General features: G+C 47.8%; 1 protein-coding gene across 4 annotated transcripts; it reads left to right on the top strand.

The window, feature by feature from the left end:
* Nucleotides 1-1236: 1236 nt before the first annotated feature.
* Nucleotides 1237-19938, top strand: Ddo (D-aspartate oxidase). 4 transcript variants are annotated; one of them, XM_006982787.4, is made up of 5 exons: nt 1238-1495; nt 3244-3418; nt 4784-4892; nt 8487-8663; nt 19015-19938. In XM_006982787.4, exons 2-5 carry the CDS (start codon nt 3247-3249, stop codon nt 19580-19582), a joined length of 1026 nt encoding a protein of 341 aa, XP_006982849.1. In that variant the 5' UTR covers nt 1238-1495; nt 3244-3246; the 3' UTR covers nt 19583-19938. The 4 variants fall into 4 exon arrangements, with proteins under 4 accessions (XP_042117970.1, XP_042117975.1, XP_006982849.1 ...); XM_042262036.2 differs by lacking the exon at nt 4784-4892 and having other exon boundaries at nt 1237-1495; XM_042262038.2 differs by lacking the exon at nt 3244-3418.
* The last annotated feature ends 5359 nt before the right edge of the window (nt 19939-25297 follow it).

The following is a 25297-nucleotide window of genomic DNA, read 5'->3' as shown; positions in this document are numbered from 1 at the left end:
GGATGAGAATCATGCTGCACTGGATGAGGCGTCTGATGGAGAGTGTGCTGTAGTGGTTGCCAGGTGTGTGTGTGTGTGTGTGTGTGTGTGTGTGTGTGTGTGTGTGTGTGTGTGTAGAAAACGGTGGAAGTGTTCCACGGTGAGTGACTGGGGCTATGGTATGGACAGGGGATACACTGTCTTTTCCCCTTTGATACCTAGACTGTTGTGTGTAGAATCTTGCCTAGCTGAGCTCATGGCAACTTGCAAAGGGAATCTTCTTTCTCACCATTTTCAGGTGGGGAAACAGACTCAGAAGTGAGCTGACTGGCTTGAGATAAGACAGTGAGGACACCTGCTCTGGTTGGGAGCCTGCTCTGGTTGGGAGCCTGAGCCGGGAGTCTGCTGCTCAGACTCGCCTTTCACACAAGAGACCCTGGGCCTTTCCTCGCTGTCTTGGAGCCTCAGTGTATGCGTCTACAGAATGAGGAGGGCGTTTTTAGTGCCTGTCTCGTCTCAGGATAGCAGCGTCACACACATGGGTCATGCTAAATTTCCTATTAATATATCGATGTAGTTAATATTATTAAGTTAAATATTATTTGGGCTGGAGAAATGGCTCAGCAGTTAAGAACACTTGTTGCTCTTCCCATGGACCAGAGTTCAGTTGCCAGAATCTATGTAGATCAGGTGGCACACAACCACCAGTGACTCCAGCTCCAGGGGATCTGATGCCCTCTTCTGGCCTCAGTGAGCACTGCACTCATGTACCCACACCCCTCCAAGACTGTAGCAATTTAAATAGAAAATAAATCTTTAAAATATATTATTACCACCACCGTGATACTTTGAATTGCTTCTCTAGAAACAAGCGACTTTAAAGTGGTCAGTGCTTTGCACACAGTTGATGCTCAGCAAATACTGCTTCCTTTCTGTAAATATTTGGTCCCCCCCAACTTATTTTCTGAATGTTTCCAGGGGCCACCAGGCTGTCATCGCAACTGTCAACAGCGTTTCACGGCCTTGCACCCTGCAAGGCATCTCACCCTCAGCAGCTGCCCACCAGAGCCAGGCACCTAACGGTAGATGGCAGACGATGCTGGACAGAGCAACGAGGAAACAGGTGTTTGGTTCTAGCCGGAACTTTTTGGAAGCCAGACGGGCCACCGTTATTTACCACACAAACAGATCAGCTGGAGAAACTCCAGGCTGGTGGCAAGCTGAAGTGCCCGGAAGCCAGACAAAGACAGGCGGTGGAGGACGAGCCTTCCCTCACAGACTTGGCAGAGCGGTGGCTCCACAGAGCTTGCCTGCTCTTCTCTCCTGGGCAGAGGCCGACACAGTTGGATGGGCCAATGGGGAGCAAGCTCAGAGAGAACGCCCTTCTTAATTTCCCCAGTGGGAAGGAGTTCTGTTTTCCCTGTGTCGTAGGAAACTAGGCTATCCGGTCACTGGAAACAGGTGTTGGTGCCAGGGCCTCCGCCGGGGAGATCCGAGACGGCCTTCTCAGAGACAGGTATCTGAACCCCCACTTTTGACTCGGGGGTCATTCTGTCTGCACTCTGGGAGCTTGGGGGTGTGTCTTGGTGGGACTGGGGCCAGAGATCGATTCTTATCTTTCTGGCTCTCCTTCCCCCACCCGGCAGCTGGTTATTCCCAGCCACAGGTTGCTCTCCCCCTTGTGTTAACTTATTAGAGCTACGGAGAAAGCTGCTAGGCAGGCAAAGCCGCCGTGGAATAGCGGGCTGGTAAGGGCATGGCTGGCTGGCTGCTATTACACCTTCTGGGAACACGGCCAGGACTTCCCTGCTGCACTGTCCTGTGCCTCTTGTTTTCCCTCGGCTCTGGCCGGCTGGCGTCTCAGCTCGCCTGCTCAGAAACACACACACACACACACACACACACACACACACACACACACAGCTTAGTAATATAAACAGCACACATTCCACCTCCCTGAAAGGCTTCAGGGACTCATAGAGTCGGAGTCATATGGAGTGAGGGAGCAGGCAGAGAACCATCCAGAGCCAGACCACATGACATCTGTCATGGTTGATTCTACCTGACCTTACGCCCGGCTGTTGCTCTTTGCACGAAGGGATTGTGCCAAGGACAGGTTTTTATGCTGACAGCCTGAACAGCTGGCTGGGTATTAATACTTTGCCCCCCAAAGTGGCAATGACTAACTAGAATGATTGTTATATGTGTGTACACACACACACACAAAATATGTACACACATATATTTTAATCTCTCCTTAGTTTGAAATTGAGCCAGACAGAGGGAGCTGGGCAGGGAGCAGATATAGCAAGACAAAGAAATGAAGGCAGGTAGAGAGGCTTCCAGGGGAGGATACTGAAATCTTTGCCACCCTCTTTACCTTCCACATAAGATGTCAGCCTTCGGGTGCCGGACACAGGCACCTGACGCCTACGTTTCCCCTATACCCTCCCACAAGAGGCCTGTTTGGGAGACAGCCTCCATGGCCTCTCATTTCCCACTTAAGAGGGTGAGAATTCATTTGGTCTTGTCTTCGGATGAGGGCATGGAGGCTCGAAGACCATGGCCATTCCTTCATGTTACAGAACCATCCATGGCGCAGTCCAGCCAGGAGCCCGGCTTTCCTTATTTTGAAAATATGCTGTCCGAGTAGGGTGGTTCAGGCCCAGAGTTATGAGCGTAGGAGGAGCCAGTGATGGGCGTCAGGAAGGTGAGAAGGGCGGGGGCACTGGTTTCCAGAGACCGTGAATGAGAAAAGAGGCTATGGCTTCAGTCACTCAGGCTCTCCCCGATGCTATCATTCAAAACAGATGTGCGCAAATGCTGCGGGTTGGTGCCTCTGTGTCTGCTCCCCAGCGGCGGGTCCTAGGTGCAGAGGTCACAGCAGCTTTCCAGGCCTGGATCACCTCACCAGCACTCGCTAGGATGTGCCCATAGGGGAAAAGTTCAGGCATGCGCACAATGACTAGAAATCTGCCCCCAAATGCCACGTGATTACTGGTGGTGAGCGGGGCAGGCAAAGCTAGGCTGGTTTTGTTTTGGTCGCTAATGTTTATAGAGACCTCATTGCGCACACTGTTATTGAACGGAATGAGTTCCAAGAGTTGCTGGGCTTTACCCACGGGAACCTCAGAAGGAAGCCTTAACTCCGGCTACCTGACGCAAGGAAAGAATTGTAGGCTCGGAATTCGTCTGCGCAGAATGACTCCCTAAACAAGGTGGCCAGTTTGGACTCCCCGCCCCCCCCCCCCCCCCGCCCCTCAGGCCATGGACACGGTGCGCATCGCAGTCGTCGGAGCTGGCGTGATAGGGCTGTCAACGGCCGTGTGCATTTCCCAGCTGGTCCCCCGATGCTCTGTTACGGTCATCTCAGACAAGTTCACTCCCGATACCACCAGCAACGTAGCTGCTGGGATGCTTATTCCTCACACTTATCCAGGTGAGAGGTGGGTGTATTTGCAAGTGCTAATTTTACATTCTTGTGACCACTGCTCAGAGTTCCCTTGCTTATATACCAGGCGTAAGTGAGGGATCCTGAAGGCTGCCTGGTGTCCCCTGGGGCATCTTTAAAGGAGGCTTCCTCTTCTTCTGAGAGGTCATCCAAATCACAGGGACCTCTGCTCTCTCTGTGGCTGAGAGCCTTGGTGTCCTGGATCAGCTTCTCCATCTTTCTGCTGTAGCTGGAGGAAGGCTTTGCTCTGTCCCCCAGACTTCTGCCGTAGACATGATTGAGACCGGCATTAGCAATAAATATGCTCTATGCCTATTCTGTAGGCTCTTGTGAGGATTAAGTGAGCTGATATTCACAGAGCTCAAAACAGTGCCCTGCACAGAGCCATCCACCCATCTGCATTTGCAATTATTCCTGCCACTCTGGCTGCTGTAGTTTCGTTTGCCCAGCACTTGAATATGAATTAGGCCACCATGCTTGCTCAATCCGCAGTTGATTTGGAGTTGTCTGGTATTTGGGGATGGTTTCTGTAGCATGTGGCTCTTAGCCACTATTCCGTGTTTAGGGTTCAGGGGTAGGAACATGGGGATGTGTATTAAATCATCTCTCCACACTGACATAGGTCCTTGGAGGACAGTCCATTGAGGTCTAACATAATTCTGCAGTACAATTATTATTTCTTCTTTGTCTCTAAGCAAGCAGCCTGTCTGCAATTTTGGAAGAATGTTGCATTCACACAGGCACACTTTTCATTGGTGACAATGTTTATTCACTATCAAAGGAATATTTATTGGTTTTATAACCAGTGATTCATTTAAAAGTCTTACTACTAATACGTCTTTATTGACCTAGGGTCAATTAAGGAGTCTCTCAGTTCTTTCTGTTGTCCCAACAATGTGCCTGGCTGGATTTCCGAGTCACACACTCATTCCTGCACTGGCTGGCACCTTGGGCATATACCTTGTATGCTTCTGACTCCCATGTCCGGCTGCCCTGCCTAGCCTGTTTCCTCTCTATCAGTAAATCATTACAAGAGTGGGCCAGTGCTAGGCTCAGTGTGCCGGGCTCTGCTGACTCCTCATGGAAGACTTTGATTTGGGGGATGTGGGGATGTGGGGATGTGGGGGGGCTTGGGAGGGAGAGCTAGGGGGTGCAAGGGGGAGGAGGTGGGATCTGTGGGTGGTATGTAGAGTGAGTAGAAAATTTCTTAATAAAGAAAAATGAAAAAAAAAAGTGGGTCAGACAGACACGTCGACGTTGAAACCTCGGTGCGTTCAGTCTGAGTGCTCCTCTGACGTTTGTGTCATGATCGTTTCCTCTCTGTGCCCTTCACTTCTCTCCACGACTACACAGACACGCCTGTGCCCACGCAGAAGCAGTGGTTTACAGAGACCTTCCGGCACTTGTCTGCAATCGCCGAGTCTGCAGAAGCTGCAGACGCGGGTGTTCACCTGGTGTCTGGGTAAGAAAAGGAATCCAAAGTTGTAGAATTAGGACAACACAGGCAGATCCCAGAGATCAGCAGAATGTAGTTGTAAGAGGGAGGACTTAGAAACAGCTTCGGAAAACTTGAGAAACACTATGTCTCTTGAAGTGCCATTTGGAATACAGTGTTTCTGAGATGCTTAATACCTTTCTGTATGTTAATACCTGATTTAGAGGCAATGCATACTTAAGTGAGGTTTGAGAATCAGCCCCATTTAACATTTCTGACACACACAGCACTTAAAACACGATAATTTTGCCCTACATCCTCTTAAGTAGAGATTACTAAGTGTTTTAGCATCTTTAATTTGGGTCTCGGTGGCACCAAATGACAAAAGATGTTTGTCCTCTATGCTAGCCTTCTGAAGAGCAGGTGACGCTTCCCTTTTATGATGTTTCCAACTGCTATTCCATCCTTGTGCCATCGAGGTTATTTTAAAAGTACCAGTCTTGGAACTGGAGAGATGGCTCAGCGGTTAAGGACATTTTCTGTTCTCACAGAGGACCTGGGTTCAGCTCCCAGAACCCACGTGATGACTCATAACTACCTGTATCTCTAGTTGGAGGAGATCTGGTGTCCCCTCTGGCCTCTGTGGGCTCTTGTCCTGCACAGAAAGGCATGCAGGCACACATGCATATACATACAATAAATAAGTTTACAAACATTTTTCAAAACGCAGCAGGAGAAAAAAATGCTTCAGGCTCCATGGACACCTCTTCTAAGTGCATACTTATATCAGAAGGATTTCTGATCTTTCTCATCTTGCCTTCTGTGGGTGGATTGAAACAAAATGGTCCCAGAGGCCCATAGGGAGTGGCACTATTAGGAGGTGTGGCCTTGTTGGGATAGGTGTGGCCTTGTTGGAAGTGTCTCACTGGGGTGGGCTTTGAGGTCTCAGAAGCTCAAGCCAGACCTAGTGTGTCTCTCTCTTCCTGCTGCCTGAGGAACTGGATGTAGAACTCTCAGCTCCTTCTCCAGCACCATGTCTGCCTACACGCTGCCATGTCCTGCCATGGTAATAATGGACTAAACCTCTGAACTGTAAGCCAGCCCCAATGAAATGCTTTCCTTTATAAGAGTTCCTGTGATCATTTTGTCTCTTCACAGCAATAGAAATCCTGACTAAGACACCTTCCCTCACCATGTAATCACCAGGATGGATGGTGACATCCTTACTTTTCCAAAGTCCCTACCCAAAGAAGCAGGTTTTGCTTAACCATCAAGCCATGGACTTCTTCTTTTTTTTTTTTAATGGCAGGACCTAGTCTTTCTCTCCAAGGTTAGCTTCTGAGCCATACTGAAGCATGGTGTTCATGGTTCAAGTTATGGTCATGCTGAACTTGTTCCAAAAACCAATAGGAATTCATCAGTGTTATCTCTAAGTAATTTTTAGAAACAAACATATTCCAATATTCTTTCATTTTAAAATTAAAGCTTTACAAATATCTTGTGTATCTTTGATATAACTTTATTCTTCAACTAATTCCTTCAAAATGAGTTTTGGTAGCACTCTCTATACCTAGTCTTCTCGGTCTTAGAGATATGGCAATGAAGACTTTTACATATAGTAAGTGCTTAATAAACATGTGTTAAGTGAATTTTACAGACCAGTGTTTGTGACCTGTTGGGAATGCCCTAAATCTTACAAGCTGCTGATGGGGCATCTGGTACCAGGGCCTGGAGTATAGAGAACTGTGGAGACATGTGTCTGGAGAAGAAACTTGTTCCAGAAACTCATCAGAATCCATGTAGCAAAAAGTGATTTCTCTGAGGCCCTCAAGATGAGCATAAGTTAGTACAGGTAAAGGGACAGAGAGAGGGTGGGCTCAGAGGAGACAGGCCCAGACAGGGAGGACAGCCCCCACACTGAGCAGTCTCAGTGACTGTGGTGTATTGAAACCCACAGTATTGAGCAGCCACTGGGGTATTTGACACAGTGAGGTAACTGTTCATTGCAAAGGCATTTGATCTGTCTGTAGAGACTAAACTGGCGGAAAGGGATGAGAGTGCATACGTGGGTAGTGGAGGTAGAGTCAACGGATTTGAGAAATGATTAAAAAGAGATTTGATGTGATTTAATTGTTAAACTGGGTGGCGGTGGCGCACACCCTTGATCCCAGCACTTGGGATGCAGAGGCAGGTGGATCTCAGTGAGTTCTGTGCCAGCCTGGGCTACATAGTGAGTTCCAGGACAGTTCCAGGGCTACATAGAGAGACCCCCATCTCAAAAAATGGGGAAAAAAAAGTTACTGGTATGGGGAAGTAGGGATCAGGGAGGCTTCTTAGTTAACATTTTAGAGTTGGGTACTGCTAGGGGGGGGAGGGGAGGGGGCAAAGTTGTGGAGGAGGGCCACATAGCCCAGGCAGGGTATGCATAATGAGGAGGAGGAAGACTTGCCACGGCCAAACAACACTTCTGCCTTCGCAGGGTCTGCTTTGGGTGAATTGTTCTACTTAGAGACACAAACTCTGGTATGTTAGCAACCACATCTTCAGCATGCAGATTTCTGTCTTGATGCGTTAGAGTAAGGATGATTGCCAATTGCTCATGGAAGCGGCCCAGTACTTAAAAAGTCCAAACGTGTCGCCACTATTGGCAGTATGTTACAGGCTTCTTCTTCTCTTTTTTCTGTATCTAAAGTTTTTTAAAAATTATTTTATCAATTCTTGGAAAATTTCATGCAATGTACTTTGATAAGATTCATCCAGCATGATAGGCTTCTCATTGACCACTAATACCACTGCAGACTCATCCTCCCCCTTTGTGCTGTGGCCCCCAACAGGTTCCTCTGGTGATTCCTAACTTAATAGCCTAGAACTTGACTTAAAAGTCACACATCTTCCTTCCAATTATCTTGGTATGGTGGCACACACTTTTAATCCCAGCACTCAAGAGGCTGAGGCAGGAGGATCACGGTGAGTCGAAGCCTGGGTTATATAGTGAATTCCAGGACAGCCAAGTGACTGTCTCAAAAGCAAGCAAACAAGCAAGCAAAATCCTACAACTAAGATATCATGTTCAAAATCAAGGCTAACCCTTGAATTTCTTATATTTTTCCTTTTTTTCTTTATATGAAGTATTGTATAAAACATTAAAAACTTTCCTCAAAAATATGTAGTCACTTGAAAATAGGAAATCATGGTAAAAACATTTCAGAAAAGTCAATTAAATCTATTTAGGTAAAATTCATAGTCAACATGTAAAAAGGAAGTCATGGCAAAAACATTTCAGATAAAATGAAATTAATTGAAGATTTAAAAAGACACACTATTTATCTTTTGTCATGCTGTGGATTGAAAATCTGACATAGTGCGTGCCAGCTGGGAACTCTGCCACTGAGTAAACTCCCAACCCTGCGAATGCTTTACATGTCTGACTCCTTCAGCCGTAAACATCTGAACTCTGGCTACTCAGGTTATCTGAACCCAGGAGAGTGGAAGAATCGATCTTTTCTTCTGTGTTTATAGGAAGTGAAGTTTTAAAACGCTTTAGGGAATTTTATATGGACTTTATGAAAACTATAAGATTTCACAACATTTAAGGAGCATCTTCTGCTTCTCGTGCATCAGTTGGCAGGTATTTCGGAATGTCCCCAGCGAAGAGGTGCCTTTCTGGGCTGATGTCGTTCTGGGATTTCGAAGGATGGCAGAGGCTGAGCTGAAGCGATTCCCTCAGTATGTGTTTGGTCAGGCTTTTACAACTCTGAAGTGCGAGACTTCTGTCTACCTTCCATGGCTGGAGAAAAGGTCGGTTGAAATGTCCCCGTCTTCCCGTTTGACATGGTGATAAATTATTGCACAGCTGTTCATAAAACACTCTGGGGCTCTCTGGGGCTCCTCGGGGCTCTCTTGTATTGTCTTGCTGCTCACAAATGAATGGCCAGGGCTCTGTGGAAGCCTCTGGAGAGTGTACGTGTGTCAAGGACCAAGTCCGCACCACACTCACGGTTACTAGGTGTCTCATTTGTCCCCATTCCCTCCAAGAAAAGCCAGTTACTGAAATCCTAGTTTCCTCATTTGGAAAATGGAGGCATTGAGATATTTATTGCATTTACAGCTTTAGTTCTTTGGAAGAGAAAAATCTTACATTTATCATAAATTGTTTTTCATTTTTTCTTATTTTCAGTGAGAATAGCTTATTATTATTATCGTATTATTATTATTACTATGCTTATTATTAATTTGGTTATGAATAAGAACATTAAAATTGAGGGCTTATCTAAAGTATGTAATTGCTTTCTTAAAATCCAGTCCTTGAACCTTTTGTTTTGGCTTGGTTTTCAGCACTTTCTGTCCCCAGCCTCTTAGAACACACGGCAAGAGTGTCTTGGCTTGAGACACATCGATCCATCTCTTGCCGGTTTGCTCACCCATTGCATGAAGTTGAGGGCTTGTGGAACATAAGCCCTGACAATACCCAAATCTGGGTACAGGGTCAGTAACCTTTATCTGAAATGTTTGGGACCAGAGATATTTTGACATTCACTTTTCTTTTTTGTTTTGTTTTTCAATCGACTTAATGAGCCTGGCATCTGGCCAGGTGGCCAATATGGTGGATGATGAAGGCTACCTACCCCGTCTTCTTCCATGAAAGGCTTGGGCAAGGCCTTGTCGCAGCCCAAGAGGAGCCCTTCAGGCTGGTGGGAGGTGGGACGGTGTCACGTGAGGGAACAGGACATCTGGGGCTCACTCTGTGGGCTGGGCAGACCCAGATGGGCAGCCACACAATCCCTGCTGTTCCTTCCACTTGGGCCTGTTCTGTTTCCTCCTACGCCTCTTCCCCACAGTGTGAGCGCTCTGCCTTCTGTGTCCTCACTCAGAAGGGAACATTCCTCCCAGCAGGCCATGTAGCAATGCCTCAGCCTCAGCGCCTGCTAGGATGTTACATCAACCCAGGAAAAATAGATCATTTTATTACAACTTAGACCGTTAATTTTTTCCCCCAAGAACAGAATAGATCATCTCCTTCTCAAACATGGCCCTTAGTGTCTAAAATGACCCAGCACACAAAAAGCCCTGGGAGGCTTAATCACCCGTGCAGGTACTATTTTATATCGCCAGACAGTAAAGCCACGCGCTTGGCTGCTTTTTGGCTTGCCATCCCAGGAAGTGAATCATAGAGGCAATAGGTCTCCTGCCAAGCAGTCTGCCTAAGTAAATTATCCTGAAGGGGTCAGAGCCACCCTGCATTGATGACGTCTAGAAAGCCTGGCGGTGCCTTTCAAAGCTAGAGGCCTATAACTTAGAAGGGCTGATTTCTTTCTAGGATGCCAGGCCTTATCTGTGGCCACACAGAACACAGCATGGACTTCCCTGCCCACACTGAGATGCATCTCTGTTGCTTTTTCTGGGCAGGCCTTGCATCCTCTAGTTTTGCTCATGATCTTTGTGTTCTCCCCGTGCCTGACTCTTCTGACTTCCTAGGAAGTTAGAAATGTTCTCCTGCATAGCACATCTCCCAGGGGACAGACTCTCCTGCATGGCACAGCACCCAGGGGACAGGCCCTCCTGCATGGCATATCACCCAGGGGACAGACTCTCCTGCATGCCTGCATTCCACATCACCCAGGGGACAGGCCCTCCTGCATGGCACAGCACCCAGGGGACAGGCTCTCCTGCATTACACATCACCCAGGGGACAGGCTCTCCTGCATTACACATCACCCAGGGGACAGGCTCTCCTGCATTACACATCACCCAGGGGACAGACTCTCCTGCATGGCACATCATCCAGGGGATAAGCTCTCCCAGTTTTATGCCTGTCCAATTTGCAAGGGCCTCTTCTTGTGTGGAAGAGTCTTGCTCCTCCTGTCCAGCACACATGGGCCTATTGGAACATCGCCTCCCCTCTGAAGTATCCCTTAGGGCAGTGGTTCTCAACCCTTGGGGGTCCTGTACCAGACATCCTGCACATCAGATATTTGCATTATGATTTGTAACAGGAGCAAAATGACAGTTATGAAGTAGCAACGAACTCATGTTATGTTTGAGGGTCACCACACCATGAGGAACTGTATTAAAGGGTCACGGTATTAGGAAGGTTGAGAATCACCGCTTTAGGGGTTGCCCTGTCCTCCATCTGTTCTCCAGTGCCTGGTCAGAGGAGTGTGAGACTGTAGGTCTCCAGCACAGAGTTGAATGTGTTCACTGTTGGTTTCTTCATGGGTGGGCAAGGACAAAGGGAGAGGACACTGTCAAAGGTAGAGAGATGCATTTCCTGATGGTGGTGCTAAGGCTTGTATGGGACAGATGAAGAAGGGTGTGTGGGGTGCAATGGCCATGGAGGCTTTTTATTAAGATGCTCTAAGGCATCTTCCTGGCTGCATTTTCTTCCTCAACACCTCCTCTATGGACTAAGGGAGCATGGCTGCGCCCCTTCAGGACCGTCTGCCTGTAAACGCCCTGGACCACATCCATATACGCTCCTCCAAGGGACCAGAGGCTGTCTTACACATGATGCCTGGCGTGTCCTGGAGTGATCTTATGTATTCACGGAGTCCAGCCTGGGGTGGACACTCAGAGAAGTGTGCAGAAGCATGCAGTTCACTGTGAGGGCAACAGTCGGCAGACAAGAGATGTGGTCAGGGCAGAATTAGACCATATGCATTTGGTGGCTTTGTAAACCTAAAATCCGTTTTAAAGCTCTAACTATGGGAACTTATGTTGGGCATAGCGACAGGAAGCGTTGCTATGAAGAAACTAGGTTTCCCCTGTAAATGCGTATGCATCTGACTTGCCAAGTGAAATTTAAACTAGTCTTCTTTTTCTTCTTGTTGTTTTTGAGCAAACTGACTGAACACAGTTGGTTTTTTGATCTCTGATGGTAAGGTGTCATTCTTTGGGTTGAGAGCAGGGAGTCCATTTGAAGGCCGGCTAGCAATGCATATATAATAATTCCAATATAACTCTCTAGTGAAGTCTCCGTCCTTGATCCCAGTCCTGGCCATTCCTACCTCTCTTCATTTCAGACGCTCTTCATCTTCAGCGTGGCTTCCACGCCCCTTGCTGGGTCTCACCTCCCTACTCCAATCTGTTTTCACGTGGTGACTAAAAACTCATTTGGATTGACTTTGGAGACAGCCCCCCCCCACCCCCGCCTCACCAGAGTCACCTCTACGCATTCTAGGGTAAGAGGAGAGCTGACTCCATACCAAGAGAGATGTCCTCCTTCAGATACCAGAGCTGTTAGGATCAGAGCTCCTGGGAGGCCCTAGTCAACCAGGTTTGGCCCCGTCCTCCATAAGCCAATCACACACAGGTGACAGAGAGAAGCAGGAAAAGGAGTGTTATTCAGTCTAGCCACATTGTGAGGAAAATCAAAGAGGTCTAGTCCACCCCCCAGAACCAGATCCACCTCCAGGGTGCTGAAATCAGGGTTGGGTTCAAATCGAAGGCCAGAGGTACGTGTAGGCGAACAGCTCTGGTCAGGGTGTGGTCTGCCTCCCTCCACTGTGTCCTCCTCTGGTCTTCCTGGCAAGGTGGGTTAACCAGTCAGAGCTGCTTAGAACCTCTTTCCAGGAGACATCCAGCACCCCATGCCTGATACCAGGGCCTCAGCCTTCTCCCAGCATGGGATTCCCAGGGAAATCTCAATTTCTTGGGGTCCATTTTTCATTAGTCTGATAGCTGAAATGAGAGGCACAAATGTCTCTAGATTATCTTCACTCCTGTAAGGGTGGGCACATTCAGTTCTGAACCCCAACTCCAGGCAGCCCTGCTCTGCCTCCAGCCTCCTCCACGTTTTTGGAATTGGTACCTGCACCCTGAGGGAAGATGCTCAGATGTCTGAGATGCCAGCTGGGCATGGGCACAGTCCCAGCCTCCTTCCTCTTGGCCAAGGCACAGAAGTTTCCAGGGCATATAGTCTGCAGAGGTGTAGCCGCAAGACTTTTACCTTCTCTTCAGAGTAGACATACATCTGCAATAGGAGTTTTCACTTTGTAGCTTTGCAATGCAGAGGGTAACATTTGGATAACATTCTCAAAATAATGTATTGTGTGTCTCAAAGGCATGACTGGCAGCTTAGAAACCATCTGAATTTTAAGTGATTAAATATGTCTATTGTCAGCCAGGGGGCAGTGGCGCACACCTTTAATCCCAGCATTCAGGAGGCAGAGCTAGGCGGATCTCTGTGAGTTCAAGGCCAACCTGGTCTGCAGAGAGAGATCCAGGACAGGCACCAAAACTACACATAGAAACCCCATCTCGAAAAAACAAACAAGCAAAAATGTAAAAGAAAAAAAAGTCTATTGTTCCTCATTTTCTATTCATTAAGTTCTTCTCAAACCATTAGGATGTGTTTCAGTGAGTTGATTCCAGGTGAGTGGGTCCCAAGGCATAGCTGGTAGCTCTGGGGTTAGCTTGCCCCTTCCCTGGGCTGTGCCCTCCCTCCTGCCCTGTTCCCCCACCCAAAGGTCCCTATCCCCCCCTCCCCCCCCCCCCGCCCCCAGCAGAGCCTCTTCTTCCCGCTAAGTGCTCTTTAGTTAACGGAGCTCCCTACTCCTCGTGGATTATGGGGCTGGGGTGCACTCTCCTTGCAAAGAGGGGTCTCGCTCTCTGCCAGAATCTTTAGAGGAAAGTGATCGAGCATTTTCTGTCCCTAGCCGGTCTCCCCAGCTGCTGTAATAGCAGCTTCATATGGTTGTAAAAGCAAACTTCTAGGCACCCGGTCATCTGAGTTAGTGTCTGGATACTGTTTCCTCCTCTACACAGGGGTCAGGCTTGAAGTACTGCCTGAGATATAAAGTGATGGGTGGGCAGCACCAGACACTCACCCTGAAACAGCACTGGGTGACCTGTCTCTGGGCATGCGCAATAGGTTTCTTCCTGGGAAAGAGGTCCAAGAGGGACCCGGCACAGCAAGCCTGGCTGGGCCTTCCAAAAGCCCAGCCATACATCATCCACCTCATGTCCAGTGACATGTTGGGCTTTTTTCACAGCTCCCAAGTGAGGGCTGTTGAAATAGAAAAGAATATTTGCGTTTATTGAATTCCCACACAGACCTAACTTCTCTTTGAGCCGGGCACGCTCTTATCCCTAGGCTATAGTTAAGGAAATAAGTTCAGTGAATTTAAGAAATTTGCATGAATCTTAAGGCTGGTAAGTTCACTTATTTCCCAGAATTAGAAAGAATAACCCTGAGTTCCAATTAGAACGGCCGAGCACAGGACATAGTGTTCAAAGACTAGCATGTGGAACCTTCGGTCCATTAAAATAAAAACAAAACCAAGACAGTGTTCAAGAGAAGAGCCAGTTAAAACCTCTAAAGAGTCTAAGTGGTCATAGTTAAAAATAAGTGACATGTAGACGTGGAGCATACCTACCCACAGGTCACAGAGCGGGGCTTGTGTTCTATAGACGTGTGACAGACCCTTGATCCTTCTTAGTTTTCTAGGAAAATGAGCAACTGCAGCTTTGGTGCGTCACGCATTTGTCAGCCCTGGTCCAGATGTTGTGGTGCGTCACGCATTTGTCAGCCCTGGTCCAGATGTTGTTTCCTTTCCTTTCCACAATGAGCTGACGAGGGCGGCAATATGGAGGAAGGGAAGGGTAAACACTTGGAGGAGTTGACTGGCTTGACAAAGTTATGGGAAAAGTGAGGGGAAGACGACGGCCCCGCTTCCCAAAGGTCTCTCCTTGGTGCTTGCTTTCTTTTCTTCTTTGACAGCTTCGTGTGTGTGTGTGTGTGTGTGTGTGTGTGTGTGTGTGTGTGTGTGTGTGTGTGTAAAATGAATTTTAGCTGTTTTCAGCCCTCCTTGCTCCCTCTCATCTCCCTCCCTCCTCTGTGGAAACCCTTTTCTCCCATTCGACTTCTATTGCTCTGGTAAAACCACATGACCAAGACCAAAGTGCCTCGGGCAGGAAAGGGGGGTTCTAGGCTTACGTGTTCCGACCACAGTCTATCAGGGAGGGAAGTCAAGACAGGAACTCAAGTAGGGCAGGAACCTGGAGGCAGGATCCTGGAGGCCAGAGCTGACGCAGAGGCCATGGAGGGGTGCTGCTCACTGGCTTGCTCCCCGTGGCTTGCTCAGCCTGCTTTCTTATACAAACCAGGACCACCTCCGAGGAGTGTGTGTGTGTGTGTGTGTGTGTGTGTGTGTGTGTGTGTGTGTGTCCAACCACAGTGGGCTGGGCCTTCCCACATCAATGTCACTCAAGAAAGGGCCCACAGGCCTGCCAACTGGCCAATCTAATGGGGACATCTTCTCTATTGAGGTTTGCTCTTTTCAGATAACTCCAGCTTGTGTCCAGGCAACAAAAGCTAAAACAAGCAAACAAAACCTAAACATCCTTCTTTCCAGACAGCTCCTGTCCTACTTTTGTGTATTTTCCCTTTTTCTTTTCTGTGACCCATTGAGTTTAATTAGGGTTACCTGCAGAACCTGGGTTGGGGGTTATTTCCTTTCTAGAAAACGGGAAAATTATCAGTGGCTGCACCGCTGGGATAAACAGTACCTCCTCCTCCTCCCGCAGCTACAGAGGGAAGGGTGGGGTCTCCCGAGCCCTCCTCAGCCATGGTGGAATGTGGATGGGCCCAGGCTTGTGCGGTTCACAACAGCTGCTGGGAGTAGACATTCCCCCAGCCCTCCTCCCCACCCCATGACTCAGATTCTTTTCACTCTGTCTTTCTGTGGTGGTGTTTATTTCCTAAACATCACAGACCCAGAACAGAGTGCTGGTTAGTGCTGCCACAATACACCAGTTTCCTCTTCTTTTGGCAGTGTTTGGCCTGAGAGAAATACTTCACCTTTAAAAACATGGTCTGTTAGTATTATGATCAATGCATGTGAGTCTATTAAATGGGCAGCAGAATTTATTAAGATATAAATTGAGAAGATACACTCACAAATACGGAACAGAGTAGACAGCTGAAGTTGTCTCTGATCTGACCGGGAGCAAATCCACCTCTCAGCCAGGAGCAGGGAGAAGGGGCATGTGACCTTTCTCCCTTCCCTTATAAGAGGTCCTGTACAGTGGCAGGAAGTACCGCCTCCTTCAGGCCCTATAGCCCAAGGTCATGGGAAGAGCAAATACTACTTACTACATGTTAGTGTACATCCAGTGATTGCTAGTGTACATCCAATGATTGTTGTGTACATCCAATGATTGTTAGTGTACATTCAATGATTGTTAGTGTACATTCAATGATTGTTAGTGTACATCCAATGATTGTTAGTGTACATTCAATGATTGTTAGTGTACATCCAGTGATTGTTAGTGTACATCCAATGATTGTTAGTGTACGTCCAATGATTGTTAGTGTACATCCAGTGATTGTTAGTATACATCCAATGATTGTTAGTGTACATCCAGTGATTGTTAGTGTACACCCAGTGATTGCTAGTGTACATCCAATGATTGTTGTGTACATCCAATGATTGTTAGTGTACATCCAATGATTGTTAGTGTACATCCAGTGACTGTTAGTGTACATCCAGTGATTGTTAGTGTACATGCAGTGATTGTTAGTGTACATCCAGTGATTGCTAGTGTACATCCAATGATTGTTAGTGTACACCCAGTGATTGCTAGTGTACATCCAATGATTGTTGTGTACATCCAATGATTGTTAGTGTACATCCAATGATTGTTAGTGTACATCCAGTGACTGTTAGTGTACATCCAGTGATTGTTAGTGTACATGCAGTGATTGTTAGTGTACATCCAGTGACTGTTAGTGTACATCCAGTGATTGTTAGTGTACATCCAATGATTGTTAGTGTACATCCAGTGATTGCTAGTGTACATCCAATGATTGTTAGTATACATCCAGTGATTGTTAGTGTACATCCAGTGACTGTTAGTGTACATCCAGTGATTGTTAGTGTACATCCAGTGATTGTTAGTGTACATCCAATGTTTGTTAGTGTACATCCAGTGATTGTTAGTGTACATCCAGTGATTGTTAGTGTACATCCAGTGATTGTTAGTGTACACCCAATGATTGTTAGTGTACATCCAGTGATTGTTTGTTAGTGTACATCCAGTGACTGTTAGTGTACATCCAGTGACTGTTAGTGTACATCCAATGATTGTTAGTGTCCATCCAATCCAGTTGTTCCAAGGAGAGAGTGGAAACTTATGTCCTCACTCCTTTTAGTCTCTCTGTCACACTAGAGGTTTTCATTGGTTGTTTGTGGTCCTCTGTAGATAGCCGTTGCCAGAGTCTTTGGTTTTCTTGCTGCAGGTAAATGCCACAGCCTTCCACTGGTTTTCTGAATAACAAGCAAGGATACATAGAGTGAAAATTAGTGCTTGGAACAACCTCTTGGACTGAATGGAAAGTACACTCCAGGTTCAAATTATGAGGGCTTAGCACAGCTGGGCCTTCTGTAAATATTTAATATATAATACATGAATCCAAGCCAGAGGTTCCGGCTGTCCTTCACATTGCTCAGTGGTACTATGGGAGCCGTCCCTCCAGTGGGGGGGGGGTGTGGCGGGCCAGGGGCTGGGGCTCAGACAGCAGTCCCCATCTGCTGAGCTGTGAAGACAAAACTCCACTCACAAAAGCCGAGCTGCTCTCGGCCTGTGATGCTGCCAGCAGTGATGCTCTTCTCCGCTCGTGGCGTTTTCCAGAACTGGGGACCAGCGTCCAAAGGCCAGCTCCTCCCAGACCTCAGTGCAAGTTTCAACTGAACTTCCCGGCTAGGAAGTGGGGTAGAATGTCGGAGCATTTTCCTGTGGAGTTAAAATCAGTGGTGGAACTCTGCCATCGGTACACCTTCCGGCCATGTCTTTGTGCTATGTCCAGAAGTTTCTTACTTTTCTTCTGTTTTCCTTCTCATGAAACCGTTGTTCATCTGGCATGGAAGGGAGGTGTACTGAGACTAGCGTGGGCACTTCCGAAGTCTGAGGCGGGGGTGGGAGGAGTGCGGGGGGGGGGGGGGGGCCCAGACACCCAAACCTCTGTCTCTGTTGTCAGGCTCGTCTCCCCATAGTCTCTCTCTGGGATGTGCTTGAGTGACAGTAGACAAGGAGACGGACACCTCTGGGGTGTCTGTATTTGCCAGAGTTCCCCTGAGATGGTGCCAGTGCATGTGTACACACGAGTGCGTGCGTGCACACATCTGTATTTGTGTGTCAAAGCTTCTCCCTGCCAGCCATCTACACTGTCTCCAAGCTCTTTTTCTGGCCCTCGAGGAAGGGCACCGTGTCTTACAATATTTTCGCCCCTCTTAGCAATGTTCTGCCTCTAGATGACCAACCTGTGTCTGTTGGACAGAGCTGCCAGGAGTCTCTTATGTTAAATCCCCTGTATCCGGTAAGGAACCTAGGAATACGATGATAGGATTACAAGATTATAGGATTAAGATGACAAGATTGCCAGAGTTATTTATTTTTTAAATGGCTGCAGAATTGCCACATTCAAGATAAAGAGAGTCGCTGGGATGAGTGGTCGTGCGACAGTGTGAGCTTACCTATTGCCACTTACAACACGCTACTGAGCTGTACACTTAAAAACGGCCCAAGTGGTGAGGTTTTAGGCTGTATATATCATTCTACAATCTGACAATGATTACAAAGCTTGATAAGCCATTCCTTCCCATTATTGAAGTATCTGCCCCCACCGCAAAGCTGTCATTAATCCATCAGTTGTATGTTTTCTTCTTTTTGTGAAAACTCTCCTCCCATTGCCCCCCCTGTGTGTGTGAGAGAGAGAGACAGAGACAGAGAGACAGAGACAGAGACAGAGAGACAGAGACAGCAGCTGTCTACCAGAGCGAGCTGACTTACACAAAAACGAATGCACAAATTAACAAGGTGTGAGGCCATGTGGAGGCAGTAGTTGTCTGAACAGGAAGTGCTTGGGTGTTTAAAGTACAGGTCAATTTGGTATTAATTTCACATCTAGATATAGGAACTCTGCAAAATGTTTTAAGAGCAAGACATACGATTTTCTTTGTTTTGGATTTCCAAAGTAGGTTTCCATTTAGGATTAACCCCAGGAGTCTCCATTGGCTGAGGATGGAGCTAGACTGTGATGCTGTGAGCCCTGGAGCTCCCGAGAGCTTGTTGCTGTTTTTGTGGTCCTGACCTTCATTTCTGGGAAGTGGGTGAGAGGTGGCTACTGCTCACCCCTGTCTTTCTGTCCCAGGCTAAAGGATCGTGGAGGTCTGCTGCTCACCAGGAGACTAGAAGACCTGTGGGAGCTGCGGCCATCCTTTGACATCGTGGTCAATTGCTCGGGCCTGGGGAGCCGACAGCTGGTGGGAGACTCCACGATTTCCCCTGTAAGGGGCCAAGTGCTCCAGGCACAGGCCCCCTGGGTGAAGCATTTCATCCGAGATGGGAGTGGTCTGACCTACGTTTATCCTGGCACATCCTACGTCACCCTGGGAGGCACCAGACACAAAGGAGACTGGAATCTATCCCCAGATGCGGAACTTAGCAGAGAGATTTTCTCTCGATGCTGCGCTCTGGAGCCTTCCCTCCGCAGAGCCTCTAACATAAAAGAGAAAGTGGGTCTGAGGCCCAGCCGGCCAGGGGTGCGCCTGCAGAAGGAGATGCTAGTCCGAGGGGGACAGAGGCTGCCTGTGGTCCACAACTATGGCCACGGGAGTGGGGGCGTCTCAGTGCACTGGGGCTCTGCTCTGGAAGCCACCAGGCTGGTGATGGAATGGATCCATACTCTCGGGACCCCAGCTACTGTGTCAAAACTGTAGCTGACACCAGACGACAGCAGATAACCCCGGGTGATATTGGCCAACGCACGGTGTAAGGTCCATCACGGTCCTCATAACGTCTCCACTGCTTGAGAGTTGAATTTGACCTTCCTTGTTTTCAAAATTAGAAATCATGCAACACATAGCCGAAGTCTTAGAAAGCTTGCCACTAATGATGCAGGGCACAAAGCTCCGTTTTTGTCAAAATATGTGTTATTAAAAAAAAAACACTTGTTATATAGGGTAACATTTGGGAAGGATCTAATGCCAAGGATCATTTGTATGAATGATGTAAGTGATAGGGATTTTTGTATCTTTAGCTCATAAACCCGTAAGAGGAGACAAGGTGTTGGAAACACTTGTATTCCCGTCACTTGTAGAGCTGTGCACGATCCTCTCAGGTCATAGAGCCAACCAAGGAAGTATTGTCATCCCAAGTAAGATAAGCGCACACAGTCCGGGCCTCCTGTGTTTAGCTGAAGGCAAAGCATGGTTATTGGCAGCCCTGAGCCCTGACGGCAGTCGCAGCCAGCTCCCTTCCCTCTGCCCCGCAGGTAATGACAGCAGAAGATGGAGGGGGAGGGGCCTATGGAAGGGGCACCAGTTTAGGAGCAGCTGCGTGTCTGTCACTGCGTGTGTTCTGTTGTTTCTGGGACCAAACGCTTAGCGGAAACAACCTAAAGAAATACTTTGCTCATTGTTTTGGTCCATCACGCCAGGGAGGGCCCTTCAGGACAAGCTGTTCCACTCACGCCTGCAAGAAAGCAGAGCGGAGAAGCAGCAGGAAGGGGTGGGGCCAGAGACAGCCTCTCCCCGCACCCCAGGTGTCTACCCCCTCCAACCAGCCCCCCACTTCCTGAACTTCTCCCTTCTCCCAGTAGTTCATTCTTGAATTCATCACTGGATTCAGTCATTGATTAGGCCATCTGTATCTACCCTCAGCCCCACCCAAAGGGGTGGTTTAGTACTCTCCTAAGCAGTCTCCCATCTTGTCAAGCTGACAACAGGGATTTACCCCGACAGTCACCTAGGCTGCATCTTTCATTACCACAGATGATCTCGAGCTGGCTGACTGCACAGCGAATGAGCATTGTTGAAGATTGAGTAGTCTATGCAACCAGAAAGCTAATTTGCTAATGGAGACGGAACAGTCATTTTAAATTACATACAATACAAAGTATTGTTCATGTTAAAGAGTATTGGGGAGGAAAGGAATGTGTCTTCTGATAAAATAAGTTTGAGAGTTGCTGAGCTGAGTAATTCAGTGCGATTGCCTAACTGAGGTCTAGTTAGAGCCTTTAGCTTGTCCCTGTGCGTTGAGGACCCTTGGGAGTGCTCTTGGCTGGGGAGAAGATGTATCCATTCACTGAGATAAGCAATCTTGGGGGCAGGGATGCCATTTAATTCTAGAGGAAGTTACCTTTTTCTGAATAATAAAGTCTATCTTGAAGGTATTTGGGGGAGGTGTGAGGTTGGTCATAAATACAGTCACAAGGCTGAGAGATGGCTCAGCAGTTAAGATTGCCCACAACCTCCTGTAACTACAGCCTCAGGGGTCCAGCACCCTCTTCTGGCCTTCATGGGCACACTCACACATCTTAGTGTGAAGAAACACCATGACAACGGCAACTCTCAGACAGGAAAACATTTCATTGGGGATGGCTTCCAGTTTCAGAGATTTAGTCCATTATCATCAAGGACAGAAGCATGGTGGCATGCAGGCAGACATGGTGCTGGAGAAGGAGCTGAGAGTTCTACATCTGGATCCATAGACATCAGGAAGACAGAGAGCCACTGGGCCTGGCTTGGGCCCTTGACACCTCCAAGCCCACCCCACACTTCCTCCAACAAAGCCACACCCACTCCAGTAAGGCTACACCTACTCCAACAAGGCCACACCTCCAGCCCCTCCCACACAGTGTCACTCCCTGATGAACAAGCATTCAAATACATGAGCCTATGGGGGCCATTGCTATTCAATCTCACACACATACATACACATACATACATATACATTAAATAAATCTTTAAAGGTTATTTTAAAATGCAGAGAAGAGAAAATTCCCAGTATAGCTCATTTTCACTTTCCTGTTGAGGTTTTGCATGTGATTTTGTTTGAAGAGAGCACTTTGCTGAGGTTTCAGAGGCAACGGTATTTTGATGAGCTAAGATTCTTACATCAAGATGGAGAACAAGGAATAGGAGACCATGGTAAATGAAGACCACATGAGAAAAGGAAGAAACAAAGTGCTAAAGAGGCCCACAGAAATCCACAAAGATACACCCACAATAGACTGCTGGCAATGGCCAAGAGACAGCCGGGACTGACCTACTCTGGTGATGGGATGGCCAAACACCCTAATAGTTGTGCCGGAAACCCCATCCAAGAACTGAGGAATCTGGATGCAGACATCCATGGCTAGGCCCCTGGTGGAGCACTGGGAGTCTAATTAGTGAGAAAGAGGAGGGTTTATATGAGCGAGAATTGTTGAAACCAAGGTTGGATAAAGCACAGGGACAAATAGCCAAATGAATGGAAAAACATGAACTATGAACCAAAGGCTGAGGGGCCCTCAACTGGATCAGGCCCTCTGAATAGGTGAGACAGTTGATTGGCTTGATCTGTTTGGGAGGCATCTAGGCAGTGGTACCAGGTCCTGGGCTCGCTGCATCTGCATGAGACAGCTGTTTGAAACCTGGGACTTATACAGGGACGCATGGCTCAATCTGGGAGGAGGGGACTGGACCTGCCTGGACTGAGTCTATCAGGTCGATCTCAGTCCTCGGGGGTGGCCTTGATCTGGAGGAGGTGGGAATGGGGGTTGGGCTGGTGGGAAGGGGAGGGGGACAGGAAGGGGGAGAACAAGGGAATCTGTGGCTGTTATGTAGAACTGAATAGTATTGTAAAATAAAAGAAAAAATTAAAAAAAAAAGAAAATAAATATAATAACCGCTCTTGAAAAAAAAAAAAAAAAGATTCTTACATCAAGCAGGTTCATTTCTAGTAATTTCCACCAGGGGGTGATGTTGTATCAAACTCAAATAAACCAGACGGGGAAATTTAGAAATGACAAGAAATAAAAAGTGGATGACTAAGTGTGTGGCATGTGTGAGGTGTGTGTGAGTGTGTGCGTGTGTATGTGTGCGTGTGTGTGTGTGTGTGTGTGTGTGTGTGAGTGTGTGTGTAGACTTTAGATTCTATTGCCAAAATTCAATTATTCTGAATTCTATTTAAAGCAGGCAAGAGAGAGATGTATGTGCTTACATCAAAAAACACATGCACCACATGGAAACTATATCATGAGAAATGGGCATTTTAACATGAAAAGGTAACATTTTTAATGGTTAAAAATAAAAACAAAGGCTGCAGCTCAGCACAGGTGATGTCTTGTCACAGGGCCATTAAAATATTTTTCATATAATATGTTTGATTATGTTTTTCACCTCCCCCAACTACCCCAAGGTCCCCCTTATTTCCCTGCCCACACAACTTTGTTCTCTCTGTCTCCAAATAATAATAATAATAATAATAATAATAATAATAATAATAATAATAAATAATAATAAAGTGAACTCATAAAAACTCAAAAATGAAAAAACCCTCAAAAAAAACAACCAGACCTTCCCCAATACTAAAACAAAGCAGACCAAAACAAAAGGTCCAAACGAAACCCCGGTGGTTTGTTTTATGTCGTCCAACTACTCCTGGGCACAAGGCCTTCCTTGGAGTGTGGGTGATGAGCCCAGGGATACTCCAACGGGGAAAACTGGCTTTCCCTCTGCCAGCAGGGGCCAGCTGTAAACAGCTTCTCGTGTAGAGGTGGGACCCGGAGACTGCATCCCCCTCTCAGTGCTGGGACCCATCTGGCTTGAACGTGTGTTAAGCACACTGGATGCTGCGGCTTTCTCGGGTTGCATCCCGAGTCTCTCACACGCCATGACCCTACCTGTTTGCTAGGCTTAGCTTCCCACCCATTTTATATTTCTAAAGCTCCACATCGCAGGACGGAAAGATCAAGGCTTCCCGGCTACCTGCCCCGATTCCTCCATTGTCACTAATTGCTCAACGCTTCCGTAGTGTCTCTCAAAGGTCATTATTCATGTGGGTCATGAGCTGCCAATGCGGGCTGCATCTTAAAATCACAAGGGAAGTTTGGGGGGGAAAATCCCCAGTGCTCAGTCTGGCTTTGTTACAGCAGAATCTTTAAGACAAGGGAGTGGGGTGGGGGATGGGTGGGAGGCGCGGCAGGATTAGTGTGTGCTCAGAGCTGTCCACAAGGCTTTACGCCTTGCCTGAGAACCACAGTACCATCTTCCTTTTCTCTTAGAGCTCTCCGCTGCTGTAACCATTGCCTCCCGCCTCTCCTTGCTGTCATGGAGCAGAGCTGGAAGAGTGTCCTGGTTTAAGCAGGTACATCCTCAGGCACTCTGGACAAGGCGGCCTATGCGAATTAGCGGTCTCCCAAAATGGCTCTCTAGATATGCTGGAAATTTCCTTGCTGGCTAGAGGTTAGCTGCCAGGAGACAGCAGCCTGTCTGAAAGATGGGAGATAAACTGTGCACTCGGACAACTACCCGAGCACGTATGACAACAGAGCTCTGAGCCATGACCTGCAGTCTTCAGTCCAGGAAACCATCCCCTTATGTACAAGGCACAGCACAGGAAGCCAGGCTGCTGTGTGTCAGACTTGCGGGACACCAGACCAGATGCCTGTCTCTAGTGCCAATCCAGAACCCCGAACAATCGCCTCTGTAACAGTTGACACAAAATGCTCAGGACACGATTAATAACCATTATCTTCCCTAATTTTACCTCTTCTTCTAACTTTGGATCAACCAGAGAAATTGGGTGACAGGGATGTCTTGCACCTGCTTGCGGTTTCCCATGCGGAAGATCTCCAACCAGGGCATCACGGAACCTCTCTTCCTGTTGTGCTTTAAAGATGTCTAACTCCCCGGCCCGCCTCTGAGTACCTGCCAAATGCAAGGGATTCAGGCTGACTCCCACACAAGCATAAAGAACTAGCCGTCACTTTTCTTTTGGCTGGTATATCAGTCAGCATTCCTCAGAGAGATAAAGCCAACACACAGCTATGTGGAGATCTAGCACAAGGGGGGTCAGGTCAGAGCACGTGACCGTGGAGGCTGAGCAGAGGTCTGCAAGATGGAGGCCTAGGAAAGCTAGGGGTACACAGCTCCAGTCCAAGCCTGAAGCCCGAGAGTCGGGGCAGCTGGTCCGATGTGAAGGTCAGGAGTGCTGGTGTCTGGGGGGGCAGGAGCAGATGAAGAGCCCACCCTGTTCAGGTGGAGAACAGACTCATCCTTCCTCACCTTCCATCCATCCAGGCCTGCGCTGGGTTGCTCATGCCACATTTGTGAGGACGATGAACTCAGTCTGAAGTCAGCCTTCTGAGTCAGTTCCTCATCTCGGGCTTGCTGTGCAGATCTGACAACCTGGTTCAACTCCCAGAACCTCCAGGAGAGCCCATGGTAGAAGCAGGGAGCCCCTGGGACTCATCTCTGCTGGAGACATCCCCACATGCATGTCCACGGATAACATGTGACCAGCTATTTGGGCGTTCCTTAACCCAGGCAAGTTGGCACATGAAACAAACCATCCTAACTGGCCTTAATTTCTATTGAAGATTTCATGTTTATGTAAGTGGAGTGTTTTTATTGGAGCGTGCTCCTGCCTGAAAATGGACCACCTGTTTT

Source organism: Peromyscus maniculatus, chromosome 16, assembly GCF_049852395.1.
Source record: "Peromyscus maniculatus bairdii isolate BWxNUB_F1_BW_parent chromosome 16, HU_Pman_BW_mat_3.1, whole genome shotgun sequence".
Lineage (NCBI taxonomy): Eukaryota > Metazoa > Chordata > Mammalia > Rodentia > Cricetidae > Peromyscus > Peromyscus maniculatus.
Note: the sequence above shows the minus strand (reverse complement) of the source record. Positions and strands in the feature narration are given on the sequence as shown.

What these genes read in the sequence shown, in the direction of transcription:
- Ddo (XM_006982787.4), top strand. Translation starts at nt 3,247, where the DNA reads ATGGACACGGTGCGCATCGCAGTCGTCGGAGCTGGCGTGATAGGGCTG. An exon ending in TATTCCTCACACTTATCCAG is followed by an intron (nt 3,419 to 4,783) that starts GTGAGAGGTGGG and finishes ACGACTACACAG; the next exon opens with ACACGCCTGTGCCCACGCAG. An exon ending in CTTCCATGGCTGGAGAAAAG is followed by an intron (nt 8,664 to 19,014) that starts GTCGGTTGAAAT and finishes TTTCTGTCCCAG; the next exon opens with GCTAAAGGATCGTGGAGGTC.